Consider the following 25,862-nt stretch of genomic DNA (forward strand, 5'->3'; position numbering starts at 1 on the left):
GGCTTTGCTGTCATTAGCTAATTGAGCCCCAGATGTTAAGCAAAGGTTACGCGCTCCTCCGGAGAGTTTTGCTTTTTCAGCTCCTCACGCGGATCCCGGTCCGAGTGGCCAGAAACCGCAGCCCCCCCCCCAGGCCCGCCGGAGAGCCCGAGGCCGCCCAGAGCCAGGTCCTCGGCGGTCCCGGGCCGGGCACCGGCGGGCGCCCCAGCCAGCCGGGGAGGGGGGGCCCCCACCACCCGGGGAGGGAGGGCCCCCAGCCAGCCCGGGGAGGGGAGGGCGCCCCAGCCAGCCCGGGGGGGGGGCCCCCAGGGGCCCCGCCCGGGAGGGGGGGAGGGGCCCGCGGGCGGGACCACCGGCAGCGCGGGCCGGGCCGGGGGCAGCCCCGAAGGGGCCCGGGGGAGGCTCAGGTTTCAATCCCCTGAAGGCTGCACATCAAAGCGGGCCCCCGCAGGCTGGCTCTGGCCTGGGCTTCCCCTCCCTGGGCAGGGCGGCCCGGCCCGGGCTCCCAGGCGCCAGGGGGACTCGGAGCCTCCCCGGGAGGGAGGAGGGGCCTCCGCAGCTGCACCGAGGGGTCCGCGGGGCTCTTCAAGCTGGGCTTCCTCCCCCTTCCCACCCCCCCCCAGCTTTCTCTGACCCCCAACTGTGGGGGCCGATGGGGACTGGTGGGAACGGGCCAAATGCCGCCCCCCCCCCCCCCAAGGCCTAGAAAATGCATTCACTCCCCGGCCCTCACTGGCCGCGCGGCCCCGGGGCAGTCCCTGCACCGTCTCCGGTCTCAGTTTCTACACTTGTAAAAGGCGACAACCTCAGGAGCAGAGGCAGCTTCAGAGGGACTTTAATGGCTGAGGAGCCGGCTCCCGGCTCGTCATGGCCCAGTCACTTGTGTTCCCCAGCCTCAGTTTCCCCGGCTGTGAGCTAGGGACTCCGTGGCCTCTGCTCTGGGCTCCGGGTCCGTGAGGACCCGCCCCCTCTCAGGGCCGAGGGACGGGAGGGAGGCCGGGGAAGTCCCGTCCAGGCCTGACCCCTCTGCCCAGCCCCCTCCCGCCTCTGCGCCCCCAGCCTCACACTGACAAGGCTCGGGTCCGGGAGAGGAGGAGCTGGAGGTCCAGGTGGGCCGGTGGGGCCCCGGAAGGGAGCCCAAACACATCCCAGCTCACCCTGAGCTTGTGATGGCCCCAGAGCCCGGCCCCACAGCAAAGGCAGAATCGGACCTGGGACCAGGCCCAGGCCGGGGGCCCCAGACGCCCCCCCCCTCTTTAATGGGGGGGCCCGGGACCCCTGCCCAGCACCGGGCCTGGGAGGCAGGGCCCACCCCCCTCACTGGCCGAGGCCCCGCCTGCCTTGCCCCCGCATCCCCACCGGGCCCCTCCGGCCCCAGCAACCCCCGAGGGGGGGATTGCCCACGGCCCCAGAGACGCCAAGTGGCCCCGGCAAGCCTCGAACCCAGAGCTCTCGCTTTCCAGAGCCCCCTGAAGCTTCCTGGGGTGAAGAGCGGGGCGCAGGGAGGCAGCGGGGGAGGGGCAGGGACGGGGGCGCCCCCTCCCCCCGCTCTGGCCCAGATGGTGCCCGACCTCCCCGGTCACCGGCCGGTCACGGAAGCCTGTCGTCCCTCCCGCCGGGGCTGCCGGGGCTTTTCGGTCTGATTTTGGTAACCCTACCCCGGCTCCCGGCAAACATCTGATCCTCCTGCGGGCTCCGAGAGATAAGGGCTGGCCCAGGAGCAACCTCCCCGTGACCTCCCCAGCCCCCCGCGGGCAGCTTCTGAGGGAGGGGCCGTGGGCTTGGGTCTCCCCCCCTCGCTCCCCGCTGCCCCCCCCAAAATCCCCAGAAAGGGGGCACGGGCGCCCTGGAGACCGGACATCCCGGGGAGTCCCGCCTGCCCATTGGCTGAGCCCGGCCGGGGCCGGGATGATGGAGAGCTCTGGCTTTGACAGGAGGTTCACATCCTGCCGGCCCGTGACCTCGGCCAAACCACTTAACCCCGCTGACCTCCAATTTCCTCCTGGAAAAATGAGGGGGTGGGACTGGATGCCCTCTCCTAAAGGTCACTCTTCCCGGCTCCAACCCCCCATTTTAAGGATGGGCTGGCTGAGGCCTCCGAGGGGAAGTGACTGCTCCAAAATCCGGGAGGCCGGAGCCAGAATTTCGGTTCCTTGGTAACAGATCGAGGGCCTACTGTGTGGCGGCACCGAGGGCAGGGGAGACCCCACAGGCCCCAAACCAGGACCTGCCGTCGGGAGGCAAAGCGGGGGGGCCTTGAGAGGGAAAGGACTCTCACGTGAGAGCTAAGTCTCGAGGGAGCCGGGAGCCAGAGCATTCTAGGGGAAGACTGGAGAGAGTGTCGTGAGGGAGGGACACCCGGGGAAGGCCAGTGAGCCGGATCGGAGCGCAAATGGAGGAGGCTGGAAGGTGGGAAGGAGCCGGGCCCGGCAGCTTTGGAACCCGGAGGGTTTCATGCTGGATGCTGCAGGAATAGGGAGCCTCTGAAAGTGCTCGAGTGGGGGAGTGACAGGGTCAGGCCTGGCTTGGCCAGCTGCGGGCAGGGGCTGCAGGGGGCAGAGAGGGAGTAGCCGTTGCCGCAGCCCCCGGGAGGGGGTGGGGAGGAAGCCCGCCCCAGGGGGTGGCCAACAGACGGACACAGATGTCGTGGGGGACCCGCTGGATACAGGTATGGGGGGGATGAGGCCCTGGGCAGGAATAAAGGGGGACGGCGCCCCAGATTGCTCATTCTCCCATGCAAAGAGCCCCAGAAGCTCCCAGAGAGCCTCACTCATGAAGAGCCCTCTACAACATCCGGGGCCAGCTTGGGCCCATTTTATAGATTCAGAAAAATGGAGCCGCCCCAGGGTTACAGGAGAGCCAGATTCTAAACCCAGGGCGCCCAATGGCGGCCGGCTCGGCCCCCCTGCCTCGGCCTCCCTTCTTTGGCCTCCCTTCTTTGGCCTCCCTGCCTCAGCCTCCCAGCCTCGGCCTCCCTGCCTCAGCCTCCCAGCCTCGGCCTCCCTGCCTCAGACTCCCAGCCTCGGCCTCCCTGCCTCAGACTCCCTGCCTCAGTCAGTCCCAGCCAGAGCAGCCTCTTCTCAAAAACTGTGCCTGAGAGAGAGACACAAAGATACTCGGGAGTCCCCCCCCCCACACTCATAGACAACACACAGACACACAGACTCTCGCACACACTCACTCACACACAGACACCCCCGAGGGGAGGCCCAGAGGAGCCTGTGCTTTGACAGGGCCTAATTAGGTGCTGGGTGATGATGATGAAGAGGAAGATGAGCTAGCCAGTCCCCGCCCACGCGGCCCAGGCCGGGAGCCAGATGTGTGTGGGGGGTGGGGTGGGGGGGGGTGAGCCGCTAGCTGGGGAGGTCAGGGCTGTTCCTGGAGAAACACGACTTGTCGGGGCGAGGCCGGGCGGGGAGGCCGGGCCGGGGGAGCGGCCTCGGGGGCTGAAGCTCTGAGCCCCGGCCACACCCCGAGGCAGCTGCCTCCATCTCTTCCCCCTGTCCCCCAGCCCTGGCCGCAGACCCCTCGGAGGCCTCCTCGGCCTGGGAAAGGCCCGGCCCCAAGCGGGCTCGGCAAAGGCTTCTGAAGGAAGATGTGGGGGGGTCCCGCTCGGTCCCGGGGGCACAGGGGGGCGGGCGGCCGGGTGTGGGGCCCAGCTGGAGCCTCAGGTCCGGACTCCGCTCCAGCTCCGATCCGCCCTCAGACACGGCAGCTCGCCGAGCCCCGCTTGCCTCAGTTTCCCCATCTATCAATGAGCTGGAGAAGTCTCTGTAGTATCTTTGCCGAGAAAAGGACAGTCCCAGAAAGGGCTAAGCACAAAGACAAGCGGCCTCTGCTCCCGGGGCTGGGGGGGGGGGGGGGGGGCGGGGTGCCAGGGCAGACTTCACAGAGTCGGTACCGGGACCTGTTCTGCTTCAGCGGGACAAGCGCTGGCTCGTGGGCCGCTCGTGGAGAGGCGACCTGGACCTGGGAAGGGCCCGAGGGCTTCTGGGAGGCACGGCCTGGGTACAGGGAGGGGAGAGAGGGAGGGAGTCCCCCGGAGGTCAGTGGGCCACGTGGCGAGCCTGAGGAGCGCCCCTTCCCGCCCGCTGCCAGCCCACGGCCTTTGGCAGAGCCACGGGCAGAAGGACGGACGCTCCCGGGAGTCCCAGGGACCCGACCTTAAGCACCTCACAGAGCCGGCCTCCGACACTCTGGGAGGGGCACGGCGGCGCTGACATACTGAGAGGAGGCAGGTGACTCGTTCAGGGTCACCCGTCCGGAGGCAGCAGAGCTCCAAGTCGGGGCCCCCCCAGACCCGGCCCCACTCTCGTTCTCCGCCCCCGCCCAGGATCACACTCCTTCCTGTGTTGGGGCAGCGGGAAGGGGCTTGGCAAGTGCCCAGAGACCCCCATCCGGCCGGTCCCGCCCGAGGGGAAGTTCTCGGCCGCGGCCCCTCCCGGGCCTCCCCGGGGATCCCGAGCCGGCTGGGCCGGGGCCGGGAGCAGCCCCGAGGTGCCCCGAGCCGCTCGGCCTCCCTGGCTGCCCGCACACCTGGAACGCATTAGGCCCCGGCGGGCGCCCCCTGCCCCCCTTTGCTGCCTCCAGGCAGCGCGAGTATAAATAGAGGCTGAGGGTTTGTTTTGACTACTTAAAGTTGTGCAGGTTTTGTGCCCTGAGAATTGGGAGCTGCGGAGGCCCGGTGGGTGAGCTGGCTCAGGCAGCGCAAGGGCGCATGGGCAGAGGCCGGCCTCCACTGGCCACGGCGTCTGCCCGGGGAGGGTGGGGGCAGAGAGCTGGGGGGCAGAGCCGGGGGTTGGGGGGGCAGAGAGCCGGGGGGGCAGAGCCAGGGGTCGGGGGAAGGATGGGAAGGCGCCTCCCCCAGGCCCAGCCCCAGCCTGGGAACTCACGCCAAGGGAGGCTGGGGCATGGCGTCCTCCCCCTGGGCCAGAACTCCTCGAGACATGACCCCCCAGACAGAGAAGGCCGGTGGCCCAGCCCCAGGGGGCCAGAAGGGGGGGTCCGGCCAGAGGCTGTGTGGGGTCAGGGGATCAGGACCTTGTCCGGGGTCACATGGGCAGAGAGCGGCAAACGAGATCGGAACCCAGATCCCGTGGCTCCCTGCACTCACATTCACACACTCACATGGGGAAACCTGCCCCTCAGACACCCTCGAATGTCCGGGCGTCCCTCGCCGCGGCTTCCACAGGAGGAGGGTGTAAAGAGCACTGCCCTGTCCCGAGAGAATCTGAGTTCGAATCCAGCTCCCCCCTTGCCACGTAACCGTGGGCATTGGAAGCCAGTCCCGTGACCGCCCTTGTATTTGTTCCCTCATCAGAAAAATGAAGAGCTCTCCCTAGGAGGTCTTGAAAGTTCCTTCCAGCTCTCAATGAGCCACCCTCTGATGTTCAGTGACGGGAGGCTCACTACCCTACACAGTGTCCAAGCTGTCCCAGTTAGGACGTTTTCTCTGCCCTCCTGGAAGTGCCGCCCGACACAGCCAATTCTAGGCCCGGCCCCGCCGCCAGTGCCCCCAGGGCCCAAGAGCCAGGACGGCCACCTCCCATCCAAGACCCCCGGGTGTCTGGCTGAACCTCACGTGGCCTGCTCTCCAGAGCCCGGAGACGGAGTCTGGCCGGGCCGGGCCCGGGACGTCCCATCTTCACAGGTTCAAATCCAGCCTCCGACAGTCACCAGCTGCCTGACTCGGATCAAGTCAGCTTCCCTCAGTCCTTCCCCTGCCTGATGAGCTTTTTGCTGAATCCCAAGGCGTTTGTACGGCACAAAACAAGGGCCTAAAAAAAGCCTCGGTGACGATTGAGATCCCTGAGGTTTCAGCCGATCCCTGCCTCAGTTTCTCCGCTCTGGAACCGATCCTTGGTCCCTCCTCCCCAGGTGAGACTGGATGAAGCATTCTAATAATCACTTTGCATTATTATAGAGACAAGCAGATCACAAACCGCAGCAAATGTTCGTGACTCCCACTGAGGCAGAGTTTTAAGGCACTTTCTGCCCTTATGGGGCTGCGAGGAGGGCAGGGCAAGCATCAGGCCCATTTTATGGAGGACAAAACTGAGTCCTGAGAAACTTGGCTAAATCCTCCAGCTGTGAGGGACTGAATCAGACTCCAATTTCTGGTTGGAAAGAGAAGGCTCTTGGGACAGGGGGTCTGAGGCAAATTCTGACTCTGCTGCTTACTCACTGAGTCTGGGCCTCCTCCATTAGACTGGAGGCAGGGGACCCGGATTCGAGGTCTGACTCCTCAGTTAACAGGAGTAAATCATTTAACCATTATGGGCCTCAGTTTCTTCAAATGTCAAGAGGATCAACAACCACTGCCCTGCTCCCCTTCCAGGAGGTCCAAATGGGTCCCTGGGATCTGAAAGGTCCCAGCTGGAATCGACCTCGGAGGCTCTCGTTTTAGAGGAGAAGCTGAGGCTCAGAGGGGACCTGAGCTGAGATTTGAACCCATAGTCATTCAACAATTCTCTCTGCTGCTCCCCGGCAAGATCAGAGGCTCCCCTCTGGATGAAGCATCTAGCAAGAAAGGGACCCCTTTTGTTCCCATATCCAAAATGTTCCTGCTGCACGAAGCGATCCCGTCAGGAAGAGGGGAGGACCTAGGGATATCTGGCAGATTGTCTTTCCCGGATCTGGAGTCCAAAGATCCGGTTCAAATCTCAGCTTTGCTACTGAGGAGCCATGTGACTATAGAAAGTCATTCAATCTCTCTGGGCCTCAGTTTACCCATTTGTGAATTGAAGGAAGACATCCCAAATCTCTGAATGCTTTGATCACATGGAAAGGGACAGACACAGAAAGACTTAGCAAAGGTGTTATTGTAGTCCAGCTGGGAGAGGTACAAATGGGAGAGCAGCTCTGCTATTTGCCAGCCCAGTGACCCTGAACAAGTCACTACATCTCCAGGCCTCAGTTTCTGAGAGAGTTGGACTAGTTGGCTTTTTAGGTCCCTTTCAGCCCTAAATCTGCCATTGTAGGCCCTGTCTATTTTGGCAGCAGAGGGTCTCCAAGAAACCTAGGGAGAGGAGGAAGAGAGAAATGGAGATCAGATACTCTCAGTCCTTCTGATCCCCAGTCCATTCCCCCAGGTCTCCAGGGAAATCAGGGCACCAGGCCCGGAACTCACCCCTGTGCCTGATTTCCCAGAGGCCTTTGCGCTGTCCAGCCAAGCTGGTGATCTAGCCCTGGCTACCTGGAAGGGAGAAGTCCCTGAGTGAGAGGGAGCTTGGAACAGAAGCCCCCAATCAACAACTCCAGCCTTGGAGGGTGGGCTCAGGCCCTGAGAGGGGCAGTGACTTGCCAAGAGTCACCCAATATTGCCGTATATTATAACAGGAGAAGGAGGAGGAAAGGAAGGGGAAGGAAAAAAAAAGGAATAAAAGAATAGAGAAAAAGATAGGGAGGGGAGAGAGTAAAAAAATTGAATTAGGAGGATAGGGGTAGAACAGAAATAGGGGAGTAGTAGAAAGTAGGGAGAGGCAGAAGTAGAAGTAGAGGCAGAGGAATAAAAACAGAATGAAAAGAGAGGAGTAGCAAATAGGGGAGCAGCAGGAGTAGGAAAGGGTGGAGGAAAAGGGAGAGTAGAGTTAAAACACAGTGAAATAGTAGGAGTAGGGAGCAAGTAGGGGTAGGGCAAAGGGGAGGGAGAGTAGCAGAAGTAGGAAAGTAGCACAGAAAGTAGGAGAAAACAGCAGTAAATAAGAAGTAGGAGCACAAATGGGAGTAGGAAAGAAAAGTAATAGCACAGAAATGGGGTAGCAGGAGTAGGAGTAGCAGCAGAAGTAGTAGTTAAAAAACAGCAGCTGAAATAGAAGTGGGGGTTAGGAGCAGCAACAGGGGAGGGAAAAGAAATAGGGGCAGAAAGGGTGGGAGGGAAAGGGGGGAAAGGGGAGTTGGGGTGGGGAAAAAAAGGGGGGGGTGGGGAAAAAAGTGGGTGGCAGGGCGGGGAGTGGGGGGTGGGTGGTGTAAAAGGCAGTGGGTGGTTGTGGGTGGGGTGGGGTGTTGGGTGGGTGGGGGTGAGGGGTGGGGAAAATGTGGTCGTGGTGGTGGCAGTGGGGTTGTGGTGGGGTAAAAGGAAAAAGGGGGGTGTGTTGGTGGGGGTGGGGGCAAAGGCGGGGGGGTGAGTGGTGTGTGTGGGGGGGGCATGTTTGGGGGGGGGGGGGGGATGGTGGTGGGGAAAAGGTTTGGGGGGTGTTAAATGGGGGGGGGTTGTGGGGGGGGGGGGGGGGGGGGGGGGGGGGTTTGGGGGGTTGGGTTTTAAATAAGTGTTACTTTGAGGGGGATTTTGGATGGGGTTTGAAGGATTGGGTAATTTGGGGATTGTTTTTGGTTTTGGGTTTTTTTCCCTTTCCCTTTGAGGTTTGGTTTTTTTGGTGTAAATTTTGGGTCGAGGGGGGGGGGGGGAGTGGGGAAAAGGGGAGAGGGAGGGTTGGTTTTTTTCTTTCCTTAGAGGGGGAAGGATGGGGTTTTTGAGATGGGTTTCCCTTTAGAAGGGGTTGGCTTGTGTAACCCGAGTGGGTGGGGTTGATTTAGGGGGGTTTTTTCCCGCCCCCTGTTTTCGTTCCCGTTTTCCTGGGGGTGGGTTTTAGGAGTAGATTTTGGGGCCGGGGTGGGAAGAAAAAGGGGATGTTCCCCAGTGGTCCCGTTCCCTTTGGTAATTTGGTTGGTCCCCCGCGGAGGGGGGGGGTGGGGTTGCCCTGGGGGGTTGGGGAAGGGGTGGGGGGTGGGGGGTGGGGGGGTTTTTCCCTCCCGGGAGGGTTTGCTGGGGGTTTAAGCGGGGGGAGGGGAGTGAGGGGGGGGGGGGGGGAAGGTGAGGGCGGGGGGGAGGTGGAGGGGTGGGGGCGGCCGGACAGAGGAATGGGGGGGTTCAAGGTTGTTGGGGGGGGAGCCTAGTTTTAAATAACTTGGGATTTGGGGAGGGGTGGGGAGGGGGGCTTGGAGGAGGGGTTTTGGGGGTTTGGGCCCCGGGGAAAGGGAAAGGGAGGGGAGGTGGGGTTTCCCCCAAAAGAGGGGATTTTTTGATCTGTGGGGAAGGGGAAAGGGACGGAAGTTTTCGGTTTGGGGGGAGAATTATTTTGGAGTTGGGGATTGGGGAAGGGTTTAAAAGGCGGTTTAAGTTTCGGTTTTTTGGGGGGTGAAAGTGTTCATTTGTCTGGATGCCAAATTTATTTAAGAAAAAAATGAGTGTTGGGGGAAATGAGGGTTTTTAATGGCCATTTGAAATTAGAGAGTGTGGTTAGGGAAAGAGTTGGTTGGGGTGGATGATTTTAGATTGTGACCGGGGTGACCTTCGAGTTTTTCCTGGGTTTAGTTTTCTTTTGTAAGATGAAAATGTAGATGGTGTTTTTTGAGAAAGAAAGTTTAGCACATTGAGGGTTTCCCTGAGTTTTTATAGGGAGGAAGGAGGGCAAATCTGGAAAGAAGTGCCCTGTTAATGTTAAGTAGGTGGTTTTTAAGGGCTTTTTAAAGGGGGGGGGGGGTGGGGGGGGCAGGGGACCTGTTTTGGTTTTGGTTCCCTACCCCGTTTTTTTTGGGGTTTTTGCCCCGGGGGTGGGCCCCTATTTTCCCCTTCCCTTGGGGAACCGGGGTGGCCCTGACTTGTTTTTTTTTCCCAAGTGACCCTTTAGGGGGAGGAGGACCCCCGGTGGAGAGGGATGGGGGGGGGGGGGGGTGGCCTGTGGGAGAATTTTAGGGAGGGAGTTGAGGGTTTGGGTTTTTTTTTTTTTTTTGGTGTTGGGTTTTGGGGGGGGCCCGGGGGGGGGGGGGGGGTGGGGGGTTTCTGTTGTTTTGTTTTTTTTTTTGTTTTTTTTTTGTTTTGTTCTTTTTTTTTTTGTTTGTTTTTTTTGTTTTGTTTTGTTTTTTTCTTCTTTTTGTTTGTTTGTTTTTGTTTGTTTTTGTTTTTGTTTTTTTGTTTGTTTTTTTTTTGTTTGTTTCTTTTTTGTTTCTTCTCTCTTTCCTTTTTCCCTTCTTTCCTTTGCCCTCTTCCGCTCCTTTCTGCCTTTTCCTTGTTTTTTCTTTTCCTGCCCTTCCTTTTTGGGGTTTGCTTTTTCGTTTGGCCTCTTCCGTCTTTGTTCCCGGCCCTGTCCTTCCTTCCCGCCGCCCCTTCTTCCTTTCCCCCCCGCCCCCCCCCCCGGGGCCCCTCTCCAAACCCCTCCCCCCTCCCCGCCCCGGGGGGCCCATTTCCCCCCCCCTGGGGGGCCGGGGGGAAAGTTCGGGGGGGCCCGGTTTCGGCCATTTGTGATTTCCAATAACCCGCTCCCCCCCAAAGGGCCCCAGTGGGTCCCCCTCCCCCCCAGTGGGTTTCCCATGGGCCCCTCCCCTCCCCCGGGGCCCCCTCCCCCCCCGGGGGGGGCCCCAGGGGAGGGGGCCCTGGGGCCTGGGGCGGGGGGGGGTCGGGAAGGCCCGGGAAAGGGAGGAGGGCCCGGCCCGGGGGCCCGGCCCCCGGGCGGAAGGGGCGGGGGGCGGGCCGGGCGGGTCCCCGCCCGCGTCCCAGGGGGGGGGGCCCCTTTTCTGTTTTCCCCCCTAAAAAGGCCGGGGGTTCGGGGACCCGGCAAGGGGCAGGGGGGTCCCGGGTGGAAAAAGGGGGGGGTTGTGGCCCGGGGGCCCCGGCCCCGGGGGCCCGGGGGGGGAGGGGCCGACCCGGGGGCCCGAGGGGGTGCGGTGGCGGGGGTTGTGCGGGTCCCAGGCCCGGGGGCCAGGGGGTCCCGGCCGGGGGGCCCGGGGCCCAGGCCGGGAAAGGGGTCCCAGGCCGGGGGTGGGAGGCGGGGTTTGGGCCCCCGGGGGGGGGTCCCCGGGCCAAAGGGCCCACCGGGGGTTGTGGGTCCCAAACGGAAAGGGGGCCAGCGGGGGGTGGCCCCCGCCCGGGGGCAGCCTCCCACCGGGGGGTCCCAGGGGGTTTTCCCGGTTTGGGGTTTCCCGGGGCCCAGCTTGGCGGGGGCCCCCGGGGGAGGGGGCGGGCCCGGGGTGGGCTGGGGGGAGGGGGTGGCGTGCCCGGGGGGGGGCCCCCAGCCGGGGTTGTGGGGTCCCAGGGGGGCGGACATTCCAGGGCCCGGGGCTGGGGGCCCCCGGGGGGCCCTCGCCTAAAGCCGCCCCAACGCTGCTTCCCAAGCACGGCTAAAAACCCCAAAAAAGAAAACCAATTTTTTAAGAGAAGGTTAAATGCCCTCCCAGGCCTCTCCCAGGCCCCTCCCAGGCCCCTCTCAGGCCTCAAGGTGTTCTTTCATGAGTCCCAGCCTCAGTTTCTCCATCTGTAAAATGACTCTAAAGTCCCCTTCGGCTGGCTCCCGGAGGCTGGGTCTGGGAAGGGGGAGCATTTGCTCGGAGCCCGTGCCCCCAGGCCCGGCCGTCTCCCCCCCCCCCCCCCCAGCCTGGGAACAGCTCAGAGTGTAGGGGCTTCTGAAGGGAGAGGCAGCGCGGAGCATCTGGCTTCCAAGGAAGCCAGGGACTGGGGGGGGAGGGGCGGGGGACGCCCCTCCGCTGCTCCTTTAGCCCTGCCCCCTCCCCCACTGGCCCGCTCTCCCGAGCAGCGCGACCCCTCCCCCTGAAGCCCCGGGGGTCGGCACCGGGGGTGACTCATCTCTCCCAGAGATGAGACTGAGGCCTTTTGTTCCGAGCGCGGCTGGTCCCGAGGCTCCCCAGCCTCCATTCCGCCGCTGACCCCGAGCCACTCCGGGCCTCAGTTTCCTTAGCTGGAAAAGGAACAGGATTTCTGGGCGGGAGGGGGGGAGGGGGGAGCCAGCGGCCTTGGGCCCTCTCCAGGCCTCAGAATGAACCCATGTGTCTCTCAGCGCTCCGCTCCTCCAGCTCCTCCCCGCCCAGAGTAAGGGGGAGGGGGGCAGGGGGAGAGGGGAGGTGTCTGCCCTTCCCCTCGAAGGCATCCAGGAAGCCGGCCGCTCGCCGCCCCTCCCCCCGGGGGCCGCCCGGGCTGGTCCCGAAGTGCCGGGACCTGAGCCTGGCCTGCCTCGAGGCCTCCGGCGGGACCCGGCAGGGGAGCAGCCCCCTCTGCCACCTCCGCCGGCTTCCTGGCCAGAAGGACCCGAACCTTCAGGGATGTCCCGGCTTCGGGAGCCGTAGGCAAACAGACCAAGTGGCCCTGATGCTGTCACTGCTCTCCTCGGTCCTAAGAAATGGGGGCTACACGCGGGCGGCAGGCTGGGCTGGAGCAGATGGGGCTTCTGCGGGGGATTGTGGGTCGTCCCATTTTAAGAATCACGCAGGCCAGTTAGAACAGTTCCCCATTTTACAGATGAGGAAACTGAGGCTCGGAGGTGGATTAAGTGACTCAGAAATGTAGGGCCATAATTTTTTTCGGGAAGGGACCTTAGAGGTCCAACCTGACTCACCCTGTGAGATGAGGAAGTTAGGTGACTTATCCAAGATCTCAAAGGTAGTAAATGTGGAGGACAGGATTTGAATCCAAGGACTCCAGGAGAGTTCCCACTAGCCCACACGGCTAGTTTCTTTACCAATGTGTTTTGACTTGCTCTTGGGAAAAGAAGAGAACTCAAATTTAAAAGGAACGCGCACGTATTAAGCACCTACTGTGTCCAGCAAATCTTTGATTCTCACAACAACCCTCTGAGGTACATGGGGTAGGCAAGGTAGGAAGCCGAGGCAGACAGAGGTTAAGTGACTTGCTTAGGGTGACCCAGCTATTAAGTGTCTGAGCCAGTATTGGGGTCTCCAGGAGCAGCTGCCCCAATCCTTCTTCTATGAAGGATTAAATTGCGCCATTTAATTAATTGCACATTAAATTGTGCAATTTAATGCCATGAAAAGGGAAGGGGTAATCAGAGGCCTGAGCCCTGTCTCTGTTACTGGCTCCTTGCACGATTTTGAGCGCAGCACAGCTGCCTACTTCCTCCTGGACGACATCAAGAGACTGGACTAAATGGGCCAAGGTTCCACTCAGCTCTGGCTCTAGAACACCTGCCTGTTAATAGCTCTGTTTTACAACACTTAGAAAGGGGGTAGGGCCAGCTTGGTGGGGCGGTGGATAGAACACTAGCCCTGAAGTCAGGAGGACCTGAGTTCAAATCTGGCCTGAGACACTTAACTCTTCCTGGCTGGGTGACCCTGGGCAAGTCACTTAACCCCAATTGTCTCAGCAAAAAAAAAAAAAAAAAAGGGGGGGAGTGAGGGGGATAAACCTGTCCTAGGTTCCCGTACTTAGCTAGTAAATCTCAGAGGCAGATTTTGAACCCCCCTCTTTGTGAGCCCAAATGCAGGGTTCTAACCCCTGCTCCAGACAGTCCCTCCCCGCAGGCCCCTTTGAGTCTCTCCCCAGCCTGGGCTTTCCCCTCCCAGCCGGAGGCATGTCCCCCTTCCCCGTGCCCGCTCTAGGGTCCCCGTGAGCCTGACAACAAATGACTAATTCTTATTCCACCATGGTGGCCCTGTTGGCGCCGAGCCCAGAGGAGTTGGGGCATGGGAGGCCCTGGCTGGGGAGGGGGCCCAGCCCACCCCGCTCTGGAACAGCTCCAGCCGGCTTAGGGAGGCAGCCTTGGGGCTCCTGGGCCGAGGCCTGGACATTCTGGGGACCGTTTAGACGGGGCCCTTCCATGGCGGGAAAGCCAAGAGAGCCACTGAGTCCTGGGCGAAAGGAGGGTTTCTGATGGAACGGGGGCCGGGCTGGGCTTCTTCCTTCCTCTTCTACGCTTACTGAAGCTTAAGTATTTCATTTTCCTGTAAAATTGGGGGGTAGCCCCTAAGCTGGCTTCCAGTTCTAGATTTTTTGCCCCCGATCCTCCAGCCCAAAAGGCCCAGAGCACTTTCCAGGAGCACCAGCTCCTTGCTCCTCTTCCCCCGGCCTAACTGGCTCCGAAATCACGCTCTGGACACATTTGCCCAGGAAATGTGCGGAGCAGAGAGTTGTGGGCCGGCCCTTCCCATGTCTGATCTCAGTGTACTCCAAGGGAAAGCAGGGCTCCAAGGGGTAAGTGGGAGGAGGTGACCTGGCTGGGTGCAGGGTCCAGCGGGTGCATTCTGTCCGGTGTTCTACAGGTGACACTGAGACCGGCTTGTCCCCGAGGCCGGTTTTGCCATCTCGTCTCTGGGTGGAGGGACTTGGTCCTGCTTCTCCAGCTCCCTCAGCCCAGCCTGCCCGAGGGTCCCAGAAGGAGGGGCCCAGCTGGCCCCAGAAACGCCCAGGATGCACCTGTGACAAAGCCCTAAGAGAAAAGCTGCTCTGCAATTGGCTCTCGTGAAAAGAGGGGTCAAGGGCAGAGGGGCGGCCCAGGAAAGCCTGCCCTGTGCTTCTTCTCCAAGTAGGTATCTAAAGCATGACCGAGAATGGCCACACTCCTGATCACCAGCCGTTTCCGGTGATTCATGGGAAAGGGTTCAGGGCTTTCCTTTTTGTTTTCTATTTTCCTATCAAATCTTCCCTCGATTATGAGAATTCAGAGACTCATTCTCGTTTATTCGAGGGCCAACTCTCATCGGCGACCCCGAAAAGCAGATTCTTTGTTCCTTCCCATCAACCACTGATTGAGAGACTGGGAGCACACAGTGCTAGGATTCATCTCCCTTGCATTGTCCCAGAGGGGTTGACCCAGAGGGAGCCGCCATGACAAACACAAAAGGTCAGTAGAGGAAGAGATTCCAGACTCTGGAGGAAGAGAATTCCCCCACAATTCAAGACGCTACAAAAGCAACTCATCTCCCAACGACAAAGAGTTCTTTCTCGGCAAGAAATGCTCTCCGGAGGATGTTAGACAGCCCAAAAGGAGTCTTGGACACTGACAGATACAGCGCCGGGTTAACTCCCCTGCAGCAAGAAAGCAGCTCATGAGAACCGGGGTTACGCCTGTTTTCTCCCTCCCTCTTGACCTCTCACTGGGCTGGCTGGCTCCATTAACCATAATTTGTATGGGGCATGGCTTTAGCAGACAGAGTGTGAGTTTGTTTACTTCCTGCGGGGTGTCTGCCCTCTGGAGCACCAGAATGTCTCCCTGTTGTCAGGTGCAAAGAATTCCACCTGCTCATACTTATGGGAACAAGTTCTATCACCACAAGAAACACGCAAAATATTTCTAGTGACTCTAGAGGTTGCTATGGCAGTCCCCCACCCCCCCACCCCCACAAAGGACTCCTTGAGAACAGCCATTGTTCGTTTTTTGGTCTTCGGCTCCCCATCACCTAGCGTAGTACCTAGCACACAGCAGGGGCTTAACAAATGCTTGGGGATTTTTCACCTAAAGAGCGGGACTTTGGAAGAAAAGGGAGGACGTGGAAATTGAAGATAGGGCCGTAGAGATGACATAACTGAGCTCTATTTGGTTTTCTTGACTACCAGAATAATGGGTTTCTGGCAGGATAAAATATGATTCTCCGAGGGACTGGGAAGGAAGTGTTTGGGAGGAAATACTGACCAAGAAGACTTGAGGACGAAATTTAAGAGGGCAGGAGAAATGCCCAGTTGTACCTGTAAAACCAGATCTAATGGAGAAGAGGGTATGACCTAGAAAGAAGCAGAGTAAAGGAGGTGCCCGGTAAGAAGGAAATGACCAGGAAGTGGGTTGGGAAGAGCACTTAGGTAGGGCCATACAACAATGCAAAGGTGGTAAACAAAGTGAACTTCAATTTATGGCTTCTGGAAGCAAATAAATTCTCTTAGTCATTACAGAGATGGCGGAATAGGACTCGTGGTTAGAGTAGGACAATTGAAAAGCACCCATTCTATTATTGTTCTATAAGAAATGACCAGCAGGATGATTTCAGAAAGGCCTGGAGAGACTCACAGGAACTGATGCTAAGGGAAGTGAGCAGGACCAGGAGATCATTATATACTTCAACAACACTATGTGATGATCAATTCTGATGGACGTGGCCATCCTCAGCAATGAGATGAACCAAATCAGTTCCAATGGAGCAGGAATGAACTGAACCAGCTACACCCACAGAAAGAACTCTGGGAGATGAGTATGAACCATTACATAGAAGTCCCAATCCCTCTATTTTTGTCCGCCTGCATTTTTTATTTCTTTCACAGACTAATTGTACAATATTTCAGAGTCCGATTCTTTTTGTACAGCAAAATAACGGTTTGGACACGTATACTTATATTGTATTTAACTTATACTCTAACATATTTAACATGTATTAGTCAACCTGCCATCTGGGGGAGGGGGTGGGGGGAAGGAGGGGAAAAGTTGGAACAAAAGGATTTGCAATTGTCAATGCTGAAAAATTACCCATGTATAGAACTTGTAAATAAAAAGTTATAATAAAAAAAAAAAAGAAAAACACACATTGTTCAAAAGAAACTCTATGTCTATGTCTATGTCAAGACATATGAAACTCATGAGCCCAAGTTTTGAAAAACACTTCGGAGGAGACAGAATATGGATTAGAATTAGGAAAGAGCAAGAAACCGAGATGAACAAGAATGTAGTACAAAACACTTGGGCAGAGGGAGGATACGGCTGATGTTTTGCTAGTACAGGTCAAAGCATGTCAGAATCCATTTCACTTATCAATTTCTGAGAAAGATTGTAGCTAAGAGTGAAGGGATAGCCAAAGAATGAAGTCAAGAAGAGAGCTACACAATAATAATAATAATAATAGAAATGCTATAAATGATGTCTTCAGCTACGGAAAGAAGTCATAGATGTCAATGATGGATTGGCCTAGAGGACAGCACTAAGATCCATGTGGGAAAGTTGTTCTCTAATAGTAAAATGGGCTGCCTTAGGAAATCAGGGGTTACCCCTCCCTAACAGAGGCCAAATTACTTTAGGGGGACGATGTCAAGGGGATCCTTATCTAGGCACTTGTTGCACTAGGTGGTCTGAGATTTTTTCCAACTCTGACCCTCAACTCTTCATGATTTGGTTGATACCCACTGAGTGCCAGGTCCTCCGTCGGTACCGGCTCCAGAGACAAAAGCAAAAAACTCCTGCCCTCAAGGAATTTCCATTCTACTGGAAGCAAACAATAAGAACACACATGAGTAAATAACACACACATATGTATATATATATATACATATTAAATGCAAAATAATTTTGAGAGAAAGATCAGGATCTCTTCTTGGAGATGACACCTTCGCTGTGCCTTGAAGGACTTTACAAGGCAAAGGAGAGGAAGACCTGGGCCACAGCCTGAGCAAAAGCATGGAGGCGGAAGATGCTTCCTGCACGTTGGCACGTTTTGCACGATTCTATCATTCCGAGCCTCGGGGTCCCACACCATGTGATCTAATGGAACCATAGAACCACATCGAGACGCAGGATATTTTCCCTTCTAGACCAACTCTGAATTCCTGGCTGTAACAAGAGGAGCAGAGATGGAGCCTGGGGATGGCTCTCCCGGAGGCGTGAGCGTGGGCCTGGGCCAGGACTGGTTTGGCAGGGAAGAGGAGGAGAGAGAAGGCATTTGAGGAGTCCCGAAGGGAGCCAGCGCCTGAGAGTCACAGGACTTTCAGGGGAAAAGGAAGGTGATTGTTGGGAGAGGGCAGATGAGCTGCCAGAGGCAGCCAGACTGTGTGGGTGTGTGCTTGCTGGCGGGACTCCGATGGGGAAGGTTGGAGTGGAATGGGAGGCGGAGGAGAGGGACAGTGTGCTTCTCTCCTTCCTGCAGAGCTGCACCCTGCTCACTAAGAACAATACCAGCTAGCGTTTGCACGGCTCCTGCTGAGTGCAAAGAGCTTTACAGGTACCTCATTTTATCCTCACAACAACCCAACCAGCACCTATGGGTGCTTTTCCATTTTACTACTGAGGAAACTGAGATAAACAGCTTAAGTGACTTGCCCACAGTCACACAACTAATAAGTGTTTGAGATAGGATTCATTGCCTGACTCATTGCCTTTTAGAGTCCCTTTTACACAGGGGGAGTGAAACCCCCATCTCAGCTCCAGTGACTAGAAGTGTGGTCCAATGGGAAAGATCACTCGTTAGAAAGTCTATTAGACCTGCAGGAAAGAAGAAATGGCTTCAAATCCCAAATTAGATACTTCCCAGCCTTGTGACTCCTCCAGTCACCTAAACTCTCTATTCCTCAGTTTTCTCATCTGTAATATGGCTGGGGAGGGGGTAGCTTCAATGATCTCAAAGGATGCTTTTTACCAAGTCTCCTAGGATCAGCTCCTCCTTCAGTTTTCTCTACCTGTTCTGGGTATCTCCCCCTCTTTCTCTTTTTCTCTGTCTTTGTTAGTCTTTCTGTCTTTGCCTGTCTTTATCTGTCTCTGTCTGTCTCTTTGTCTCTGTCTCTGCCGATCTTTGTCTCTGTCTCTATCTTTGTCTCTCTCTCTCTGCCTGTCTTTGTCTCTGTCTCTGCCTATCTTTGTCTCTCTGTCCCTGCCTGTCTTTGTCTCTCTGTTTCTGCCTATCTTTATCTCTGTCTCTGCCTCTGCCTGCCTTTGTCTCTCTCTTAGCCTGTCTTTGTCTCTCTGTCTCAGTCTCTCATCCCCCTCTCTCCTCCACTCCCAAACAAAACCAGGTCTGAGGAGAGTGACCCAGCTGTGGAGGAAGCCGGTGGCTGCCACCTACGCTCCCTCCAAAGCCCTCCCGTGGGAGTCCATCCCCTCTTGCCAGGATAAAGCAGACTCTTGGGCCATCCTGCCATAGTGGAATTCTCATAAAAGTACCTGACACATCCCTGGGTTTGCGGAGTTCTTTCCAGACATTATCTCACTGACTCCCAACAGCCCTTTGGGGGCAGGAGCTAGAAAGATTATTAACCCCACGTTACAGAGGAAAAACTTAACACCGAGAGAAGTCATGTCACTGAGGTCACGGAGCTAATGGGTCCAATCTAGGATTTGAACCCAGACCTTCTCCACTCTGCCATTAAGCTATGAAGGTTCACAAGATAATCCCCCCCCCAAAATATGTTATTTCTCTAAACCCATAAGGAATAGCTTAATAACGATAACCCCTGACCTCCTGGCCAACGTTTATGAATTCTGTCGATATATTTCCAAAACAAAAGTCTCAGGGGCCTTAACTAGTCTGAGAAATGCCACCTTGGGGCTTCTGCACAGTGGGAGTCAATAGTCAAGATGCCAAAGGTCCAGGGGCCATCTTGAGCTGCCCAGGGTGCAGACCTGGGGAGGTTCCGGGCCTGGCCAGAGCAGCTCTGGATTCTGGGCGCCAGGATTTGGGAAGATTTCCAAGCTAGGCTGCATGGGAGGAACAGATCGGGACAGTGGGGAGGAGGGAGGAGATTAAAACTAAATCCTACCAAGGCTTCTAAAGGACCTGGGGATATTTACACTGGGGGAAGGGAACACTTAGATAGTGAGTCTCCAAGTGTCTGAAGGACTGTCCCCTTGGAGAAGGATTAAGCTTGTTTACCTTGACTTTAAAGAGTAATGGGTGAAAGCTGCAAGTAAGGAGATTTAGATTCAAACTATAGAAAAGTATCCTCATAATTAGCTCATTGAAAAAGTGAACTGGGCTCCCTTGCTAAGTAGTGAGTTCCCCATCTCTGTAGGTATGGAAGCAGAGACTGAGATGGCTGGTTTGAGAGCTCAGGTATGAGTTGTGATAGATATAAGCTTGGGATCAGAGGCTATCCAGTCTGACCCCTCATTGTACAGATGAGGAAACAGAGGCACACAGGTGTGAAGCACCTCACCCAGCATCGCACAATGTGCAGAAGAGCCTTGATTTAGGCCCTGGACTCAGACCTCTGGCTCCCAGAGCAGTGCTCAGAAGGGTGGGCGGCTCCAGAAGGAGGGGAGAAGCTCAGAAAGCTTCCCAGAAGCCTCCAGACCAAGGGTCACTGGTCATGCTCACGCCAAGAAGATATGAGGAAAGGCGGGCAGATGTCACAGGTGATCTCCTGGCACAGGCAGCCAGCTATAGGGGCTGGGAGGGGGCCAGTCATCTCCCCAGATGCTGAAAACCCGGATCGTCATCAACGTCTCAAAGATGGCCCAGGACAGACAGTTCGGGCAGGTGCGGCCCCCTCCCAGCATCCTTTGTTCTCAGTCTGCAGCCACGCTCTTTCCCAGGCTCTTATGGACCTGGGCAGCCGTGAGCCCCAGGGCTCTCTCTTCTCTCTGAGCTCCCAGAGGCCACCCACCCAGAGGCCACCGCGCTTAGATTCCAGAAAACCCTCCCACTGGATTCCAGAGGCCACACCCCTGAGGTGAAAGGCAAGAAGCAAAAGAAAGCTCGCTGGGCCAGGTAGCAGGAGCCAAGAATGAGAGGAGGGCTTGCCGGCTCCTTCTGGGAGGAAAACTTGTCTCAGGGAGAAAGGGGGAAAGCCAGAGAGAAGGGGGAGGAAAGAAGGACAGAGACACGGGATCAAGAGACGGAGGCAGAAACGCGGAGAGATGGGAGAGGGAGAGGGAGACACAGACACAGAGACATAGCACAGAGACAGAGACAGAGAGAGGAAACACACAGAGACACAGAGAGAAATATAAAAACAGTCACACAGAGATAAAAAGAGAAAGAAACACAGAGAGGAAACAGAGACATACAGAGACAGAGAAATATAAAAACGGAGAGACACAGAGATAAAGAAACAGAGAGAGAAAGACAGAGACAGAGAGAGGAAACACACAGAGACACAGAGAGAAATATAAAAACAGTCACACAGAGATAAAAAGAGAAAGAAACACAGAGAGGAAACAGAGACATACAGAGACAGAGAAATATAAAAACGGAGAGACACAGAGATAAAGAAACAGAGAGAGAAAGACAGAGACAGAGAGAGGAAACACACAGAGACACAGAGAGAAATATAAAAACAGTCACACAGAGATAAAAAGAGAAAGAAACACAGAGAGGAAACAGAGACATACAGAGACAGAGAAATATAAAAACGGAGAGACACAGAGATAAAGAAACAGAGAGAGAAAGACAGAGACAGAGAGAGGAAACACACAGAGACACAGAGAGAAATATAAAAACAGTCACACAGAGATAAAAAGAGAAAGAAACACAGAGAGGAAACAGAGACATACAGAGACAGAGAAATATAAAAACGGAGAGACACAGAGATAAAGAAACAGAGAGAGAAAGACAGAGACAAAGACAGAGATCGGATTTGCTGGAGAACTAAGGAGCCTACATTAATTGCCTAGGGATGCCAAGCCCAGTGCTAAAGGCTGGGAATATACATTCAAAGAATGGCAAAGAAAGGCTCTAATTGAAGGAGTGGGGGATCACGCATGGAGGCCAGAAGGAATCTCTGGGCCGACTAATCCTACGCCCACCGTTATCAATGTCCCGAGGCCCGAGGAAATTATATGACTTGCCCAAGATAATCAACTTTACTGGGGCCGTCCGTTTCCAAGGCAGAATTTGAATAGGATTCTTTGACTCGGGAAGTCCTGAAACACTCCGGCTCAGGGGAAGGGAACTGCCTTGAGGGCGGGGGCATCTCGTTTGGGCCCGCGTGGGTTCTGTGGCTTTTAGTTCAGGGCTTGGCAAGTGATTGCTGGAAGAGAAAGGGAGGAGATCCAGGATATTGACATATGTGGGGCAGCCTTGGGGCGAGGGACGAAAGCATGGGGGGAGGGGGAGGAGGGCCGGGGTCCCGGGCTTCTCAGTCTAGCAGGGGTTTAGCTCACGGGCCCCATAGGAAGGTCTAGGGGAGGGAGGAGGCTGAGCCAGAGGCAGGGTAACGGCCCAGAGCACAGGCTCGCTGAAGAGTAAGGCTCCAGCTCTGCCTCCCCACAGAAGCCGCATCCTAGAAGGGGGAGAAGAGCAGACTGGCGGGGGATGGTCAGTGAAAGTCAGACTAGTCAAGTCAACAAGCGATCAATAGGCGCTTGCCGAGTGCCGGGTCCTGAGAGTGCAAGTCCCAGCAAAAGCCAAGTGGCCCCTGCCCTCGGGGAGCTTGCATTCAAATGAAAGACGGGCACACAAAAGGAAGCCCGAGAAGAGAAAGCCAGGGGTGGGTTGGCTGCCTTGGCCATTTTCTGAAAGGAAATTCTAGGTGGAACTGAGCGATGGAGGAAGCTCGGAGCCTGAGGGTATTTTTTGAGTAGTGAAGGGTTATCATAGAGGAGCCGTGTTTGTGTTCCAGAGCCACAACTCACTGTAGAGGGAAGACTGAAACCTTGTGAATTTCAGCCTGCCAGATGGATGGCGATAACTCAGAGACCTGCTTATTGTTCTCTGGCACAGCATTGACTTAATGCTAGGTAGAGTTTCTCTCTCTCTCTCTCTCTCTCTCTCTCTCTCTCTCTCTCTCTCTCTCTCTTTCTCTCTCTCTCTCAGAATTCTGCCCCCATGTTTCTGGTTCCTGGATTGTGTCCATATGCTCTTAGGGCCCAGTCAGGAGACGGAAAATCTTCCACTTCTCCGACTCTCTCACAACTGTGGAATCTGTTCTCACTCCATTATATTTGTCTGAGGACAAAGAGACAACTCAACACCCGATATCCAAGTGGGGCTCCCAGCAGAAAGATGGAGAACTATAGCTATTTACCCTTTGGGTCCATCTGTCTGTCCGTCTGTCTGTCTGTCTATCCTTTCTGCCTGTCTATTCTTTCTCCATCTATCTATCCATCTATCCTTTCTGCCCATCTGTCTATCTATCTGGCTGGCTATCTATCTATCATCTATTTATCCATCCATCTGTCAGTCTGTCCATCTGTCTATCTAGCTAGCTATCCTTTCTATCCATCTGTCTGCTGTCTATCTATCTGTCCATCTGTCTATCTATCCTTTCTGTCCACCTGTCTGTCTGTCTATCCATCTAGCTTTTCTGTCCATCTGACTATCTATCGTTTCTATCCATCTGTCCATCAGTCTGTCCATCCATCCATCCATCCATCTATGTACCTACCCATCTATATCTATATCTATCTATGTATGTAGATGGTCATGAAACATAGCTTGACGCGGGCAACGTATTGATTTGTTTGACTTGACTGTTCTTTGAAGTGTTTGGGGGAAGGCACAGGGAGGAGGGGGGGGGGCCTAGAGGAGCACAGAGATGAGACAAGCCCCCCAGTAAGGCACCGCAACCACTTTTCATCCTTTCAAAATCCTTCAAAAACCCAACATTGGCGGGTTTTCCCTTTCTTCTCCGCAGTGAATTGGGGTCTTTGAAGAAGAACACGGCTCCTGGGTCATAATCCCCTGGATAAACAGCTGCCCCGGACGCAGAGAAAAGCCACAAAGAGCGCCTGCTGTCCGCCACCCAGTTTCGTTGGCCTTTCCAAACAAACTGGGACCCAACCTTCCCAGCCTGGCGTGCATTAAGATGGGCTCCGAATGTTTGTCTAGGCCTGGGGGATGAACCCAGGGTCCTAGGGTACCCCCAGCATAAAGAGGAACCAGAAATATTGAAGGGCGGAGCAGGCTGCCTCGCTGGTGCCGGGCACACAGTAGGCCCTTTATAATGAGGCCTTGCCGAATGAAAGGAAGGAGACAGACCGTCAGCTTGCCACATGTAAATAAGCCTCCCAGAGCCTTAGAGATTCCATATTTACCATTTCAGAGGGAAACTATCTGCCGCCCTGACATTTCCCTCACCCAAACTCGGCATCCCAGAACCCGGAGCCCGACCTCATAAACCCAGCCCCCCGAAAACTGAATGAAGAGCCTTGTGAGACCCAAAGGACAGGGATGTTTTTGCAAAACTGGGCAGGGATGGCTTAGAGAAACTAATGTACACAAGGTCAGGAGCATGGGGAAAGCGGAGGGAGCCGAACAAAGAGGGCTCACACATGGTTGCCAGCAGAAGCGGGAGGGCCGGCTCGGGACGGGGCGCGGGGTGGGGAGGCCTCTGGAAGAGGGATCCGAGCTCCCTGAGCTTTGGGCGTCTGCTCCCCGCTCAGCCTGGGCCGGAGCTCCTCAGTGCAAGGCTGGGCTCATGGAGGGGCCTGCTCGGCACCCCCACACCGGGAGGGAGGCTGTGGCTGCTGCCCCCCCCCCCCATCCCAGGGCATCCTTCAGTCCTGCAAACAACTGGCTCCCATCCCCTTGAATCGTGAATCACGGACTTGCAGAGTCCGAAGGGACCCCCAAGGCCGGCTAGTCTGGCTTAGAATCTGCCCCCTAAGCTCTGTGACTCCTAAGCCAGCCGGGCCCCCGGGATAACTCCGTGGGGCTGTTGGGAAACGACTCTGGAATCTCAGGCCTAAAGTTTCGCTCCTGGCTGGTGCCGTGCCCCCTTCACCAGCAGCTGCTGAAGCCCAGGGCCCTTTGCTCACCATCCTATTGTTAAATGTATAAAAGAGGATGTAGAGAGTGAAAAAAAAAAAGAGACTGGGTTGAAATTTAGTTTTCAAAAGGCATTTACACAGGCTTCAGAACTCTCAGGGTGATATCCAATCTCCTCATTTGGAAAAATGAATAAGCTTGGGCTCCCAGACAGGGGAACCGTCTAGATGAATCCCAGAAGGGACCTGAGGGTCCCAGAAGGGACTCAACCCTCTTTTATAGAGGGGAAAGTGGGGGGAGTCACCCATGTGCCAAGGGGCAGAGAAAAGATCTGAACCCGGGCCCTCGGACGTCAGAGGGAGCTGGCGATTCCTGAGCTACCACAGGGCCTTGCATCAGACCAGACCAAAGCTCTTGGTCACTCACCCCCATTGCACTGATTCCGCCCTCTGAGACCAAGCAGAGCAGGCTCATCTCTCCTTATGGGAGCTCCAAGGCCACCTTTCATTTACTTGCTCACTCCTTCACTCATTCAAATCCTCCCAAGCTTCTTTTCTCACTTAGTTGATGCATCAGTAATTCCCATTACTTTAACGTGCATTGGAGAAGGCAGAGCTAGAACCCAGGCTCTCTAGGGGGCTTGGTCCGTGACTCTTTATTGGCAGAAGGCCTTTGTAGCCCTCCTGAGCAAGATCCAAGCTTTGGACTTGGAGGGATCTCAGAAGTCAGCGGGTCAGAGCTCTCCATTAGAGTCGGGAGCTGAGATTCCTCTGAGAGGGTGTATTATTCAGAGGGAATATTAATGGAGCTGGGCCCTCTGACCCCCAGCCAGACCTATATCACACTGCCTTAATTTATTCCCCAGGATCCTCTCTCAGAAGGGATGGCTTAGGCCATTTAAGTGAGAGCTTCCCAGAGAGCAATGTCCCGGGTGGAAGAGGGCAGAGATTCATGTGTCCAGAAGGGGACGGGGTCTCCTGGAGTCAGGAAGAACCGACTCTGAATCTCGCCTCAGACACTTAATGCTGTGTGGCTCTGGACAAGCCTTCTGGAACTCACTTTCCTCCTCTGTTGGGCTCACGGCCTCCAAAGTTCCCTTGAGATGTAAATCTGTAACCCCAAGATTCCCGGTCATAGAGTGAACTCGGGGCCCCCCAGCCAGGAACACCTCTATTCCCTGCCCCTCCAGCCCAACAAGGTTGTGGCCACAGCTGGTGGGCTCCCAGCTGAGGAAGGGCCTCAGCTCCTAGCGGTGGAGGGTTCCAGGTACGAGCTGGTCTTGTCCCCAGTCTCGTGGAGCCGAAAGCCTTCTGACGGGAGACTGGGGGAGTCTAGAATCCAGGCTTTTGGCTAGCCTGTCACGCTGTTGAGGTCACCAAGGCCCATGGCAGGGGGAGGAAAGGACTCCCGGCCAGGTGCTGAGGTCATGGAGGAAGGTGGAAGGGAGGCGGGGGTCTGTAAATGATGGTGATGAGATTGGGGAGGAGACACAATGAGCCCATGGGTCTCCGGAGAACAAGGCTTGTTGAGTGATGGTGGTCCAACAAATGTCTAAAAACGGCAAAGGAGCTGGCCAATCCCTCCCCCTCGGGCTCTTCTGGCCAACGGGGTGGGAGTGGGAGTGGGAGAAGGAGCAGCTGGCTGGAGAGGGAGCAGTCGGGGTCCAAGCCTTTGGATTCCAGAAGCCCCACCCTTCATCCCATTAGAACCTCTCACCTGCTTTCAAAGGGCTAAGAAGCCAAGCCCCCCTTCCTTCTTGTTAGAAGTGGGGGGCCTCCCAAGAA

At 56.4% G+C, this 25,862-nt stretch overlaps 1 protein-coding gene across 1 annotated transcript; it reads left to right on the top strand.

The window, feature by feature from the left end:
• The first annotated feature begins 1,169 nt into the window (after nt 1-1,169).
• Nucleotides 1,170-25,432, top strand: LOC116423670 (proline-rich proteoglycan 2-like). The gene is made up of 6 exons (XM_031968756.1): nt 1,170-1,637; nt 2,164-2,278; nt 2,534-2,668; nt 3,512-3,646; nt 11,876-12,071; nt 25,216-25,432. Exons 1-6 carry the CDS (start codon nt 1,170-1,172, stop codon nt 25,430-25,432), a joined length of 1,266 nt encoding a protein of 421 aa, XP_031824616.1.
• Nucleotides 25,433-25,862: the final 430 nt, after the last annotated feature.

The sequence above is a fragment of the Sarcophilus harrisii genome, chromosome 4, assembly GCF_902635505.1.
Source record: "Sarcophilus harrisii chromosome 4, mSarHar1.11, whole genome shotgun sequence".
NCBI classification, from domain to species: Eukaryota; Metazoa; Chordata; class Mammalia; order Dasyuromorphia; family Dasyuridae; genus Sarcophilus; species Sarcophilus harrisii.

Excerpts from the sequence above, each read along its gene's own strand:
- LOC116423670 (XM_031968756.1), top strand. The coding sequence starts at position 1,170 with ATGGCCCCAGAGCCCGGCCCCACAGCAAAGGCAGAATCGGACCTGGGA. Across the intron at positions 1,638-2,163 it reads GGGGCTGCCGGGGCTTTTCG|ATCGAGGGCCTACTGTGTGG; the intron begins GTCTGATTTTGG and ends CCTTGGTAACAG. Across the intron at positions 3,647-11,875 it reads ACAGGGGGGCGGGCGGCCGG|GCATCCAGGAAGCCGGCCGC; the intron begins GTGTGGGGCCCA and ends TTCCCCTCGAAG.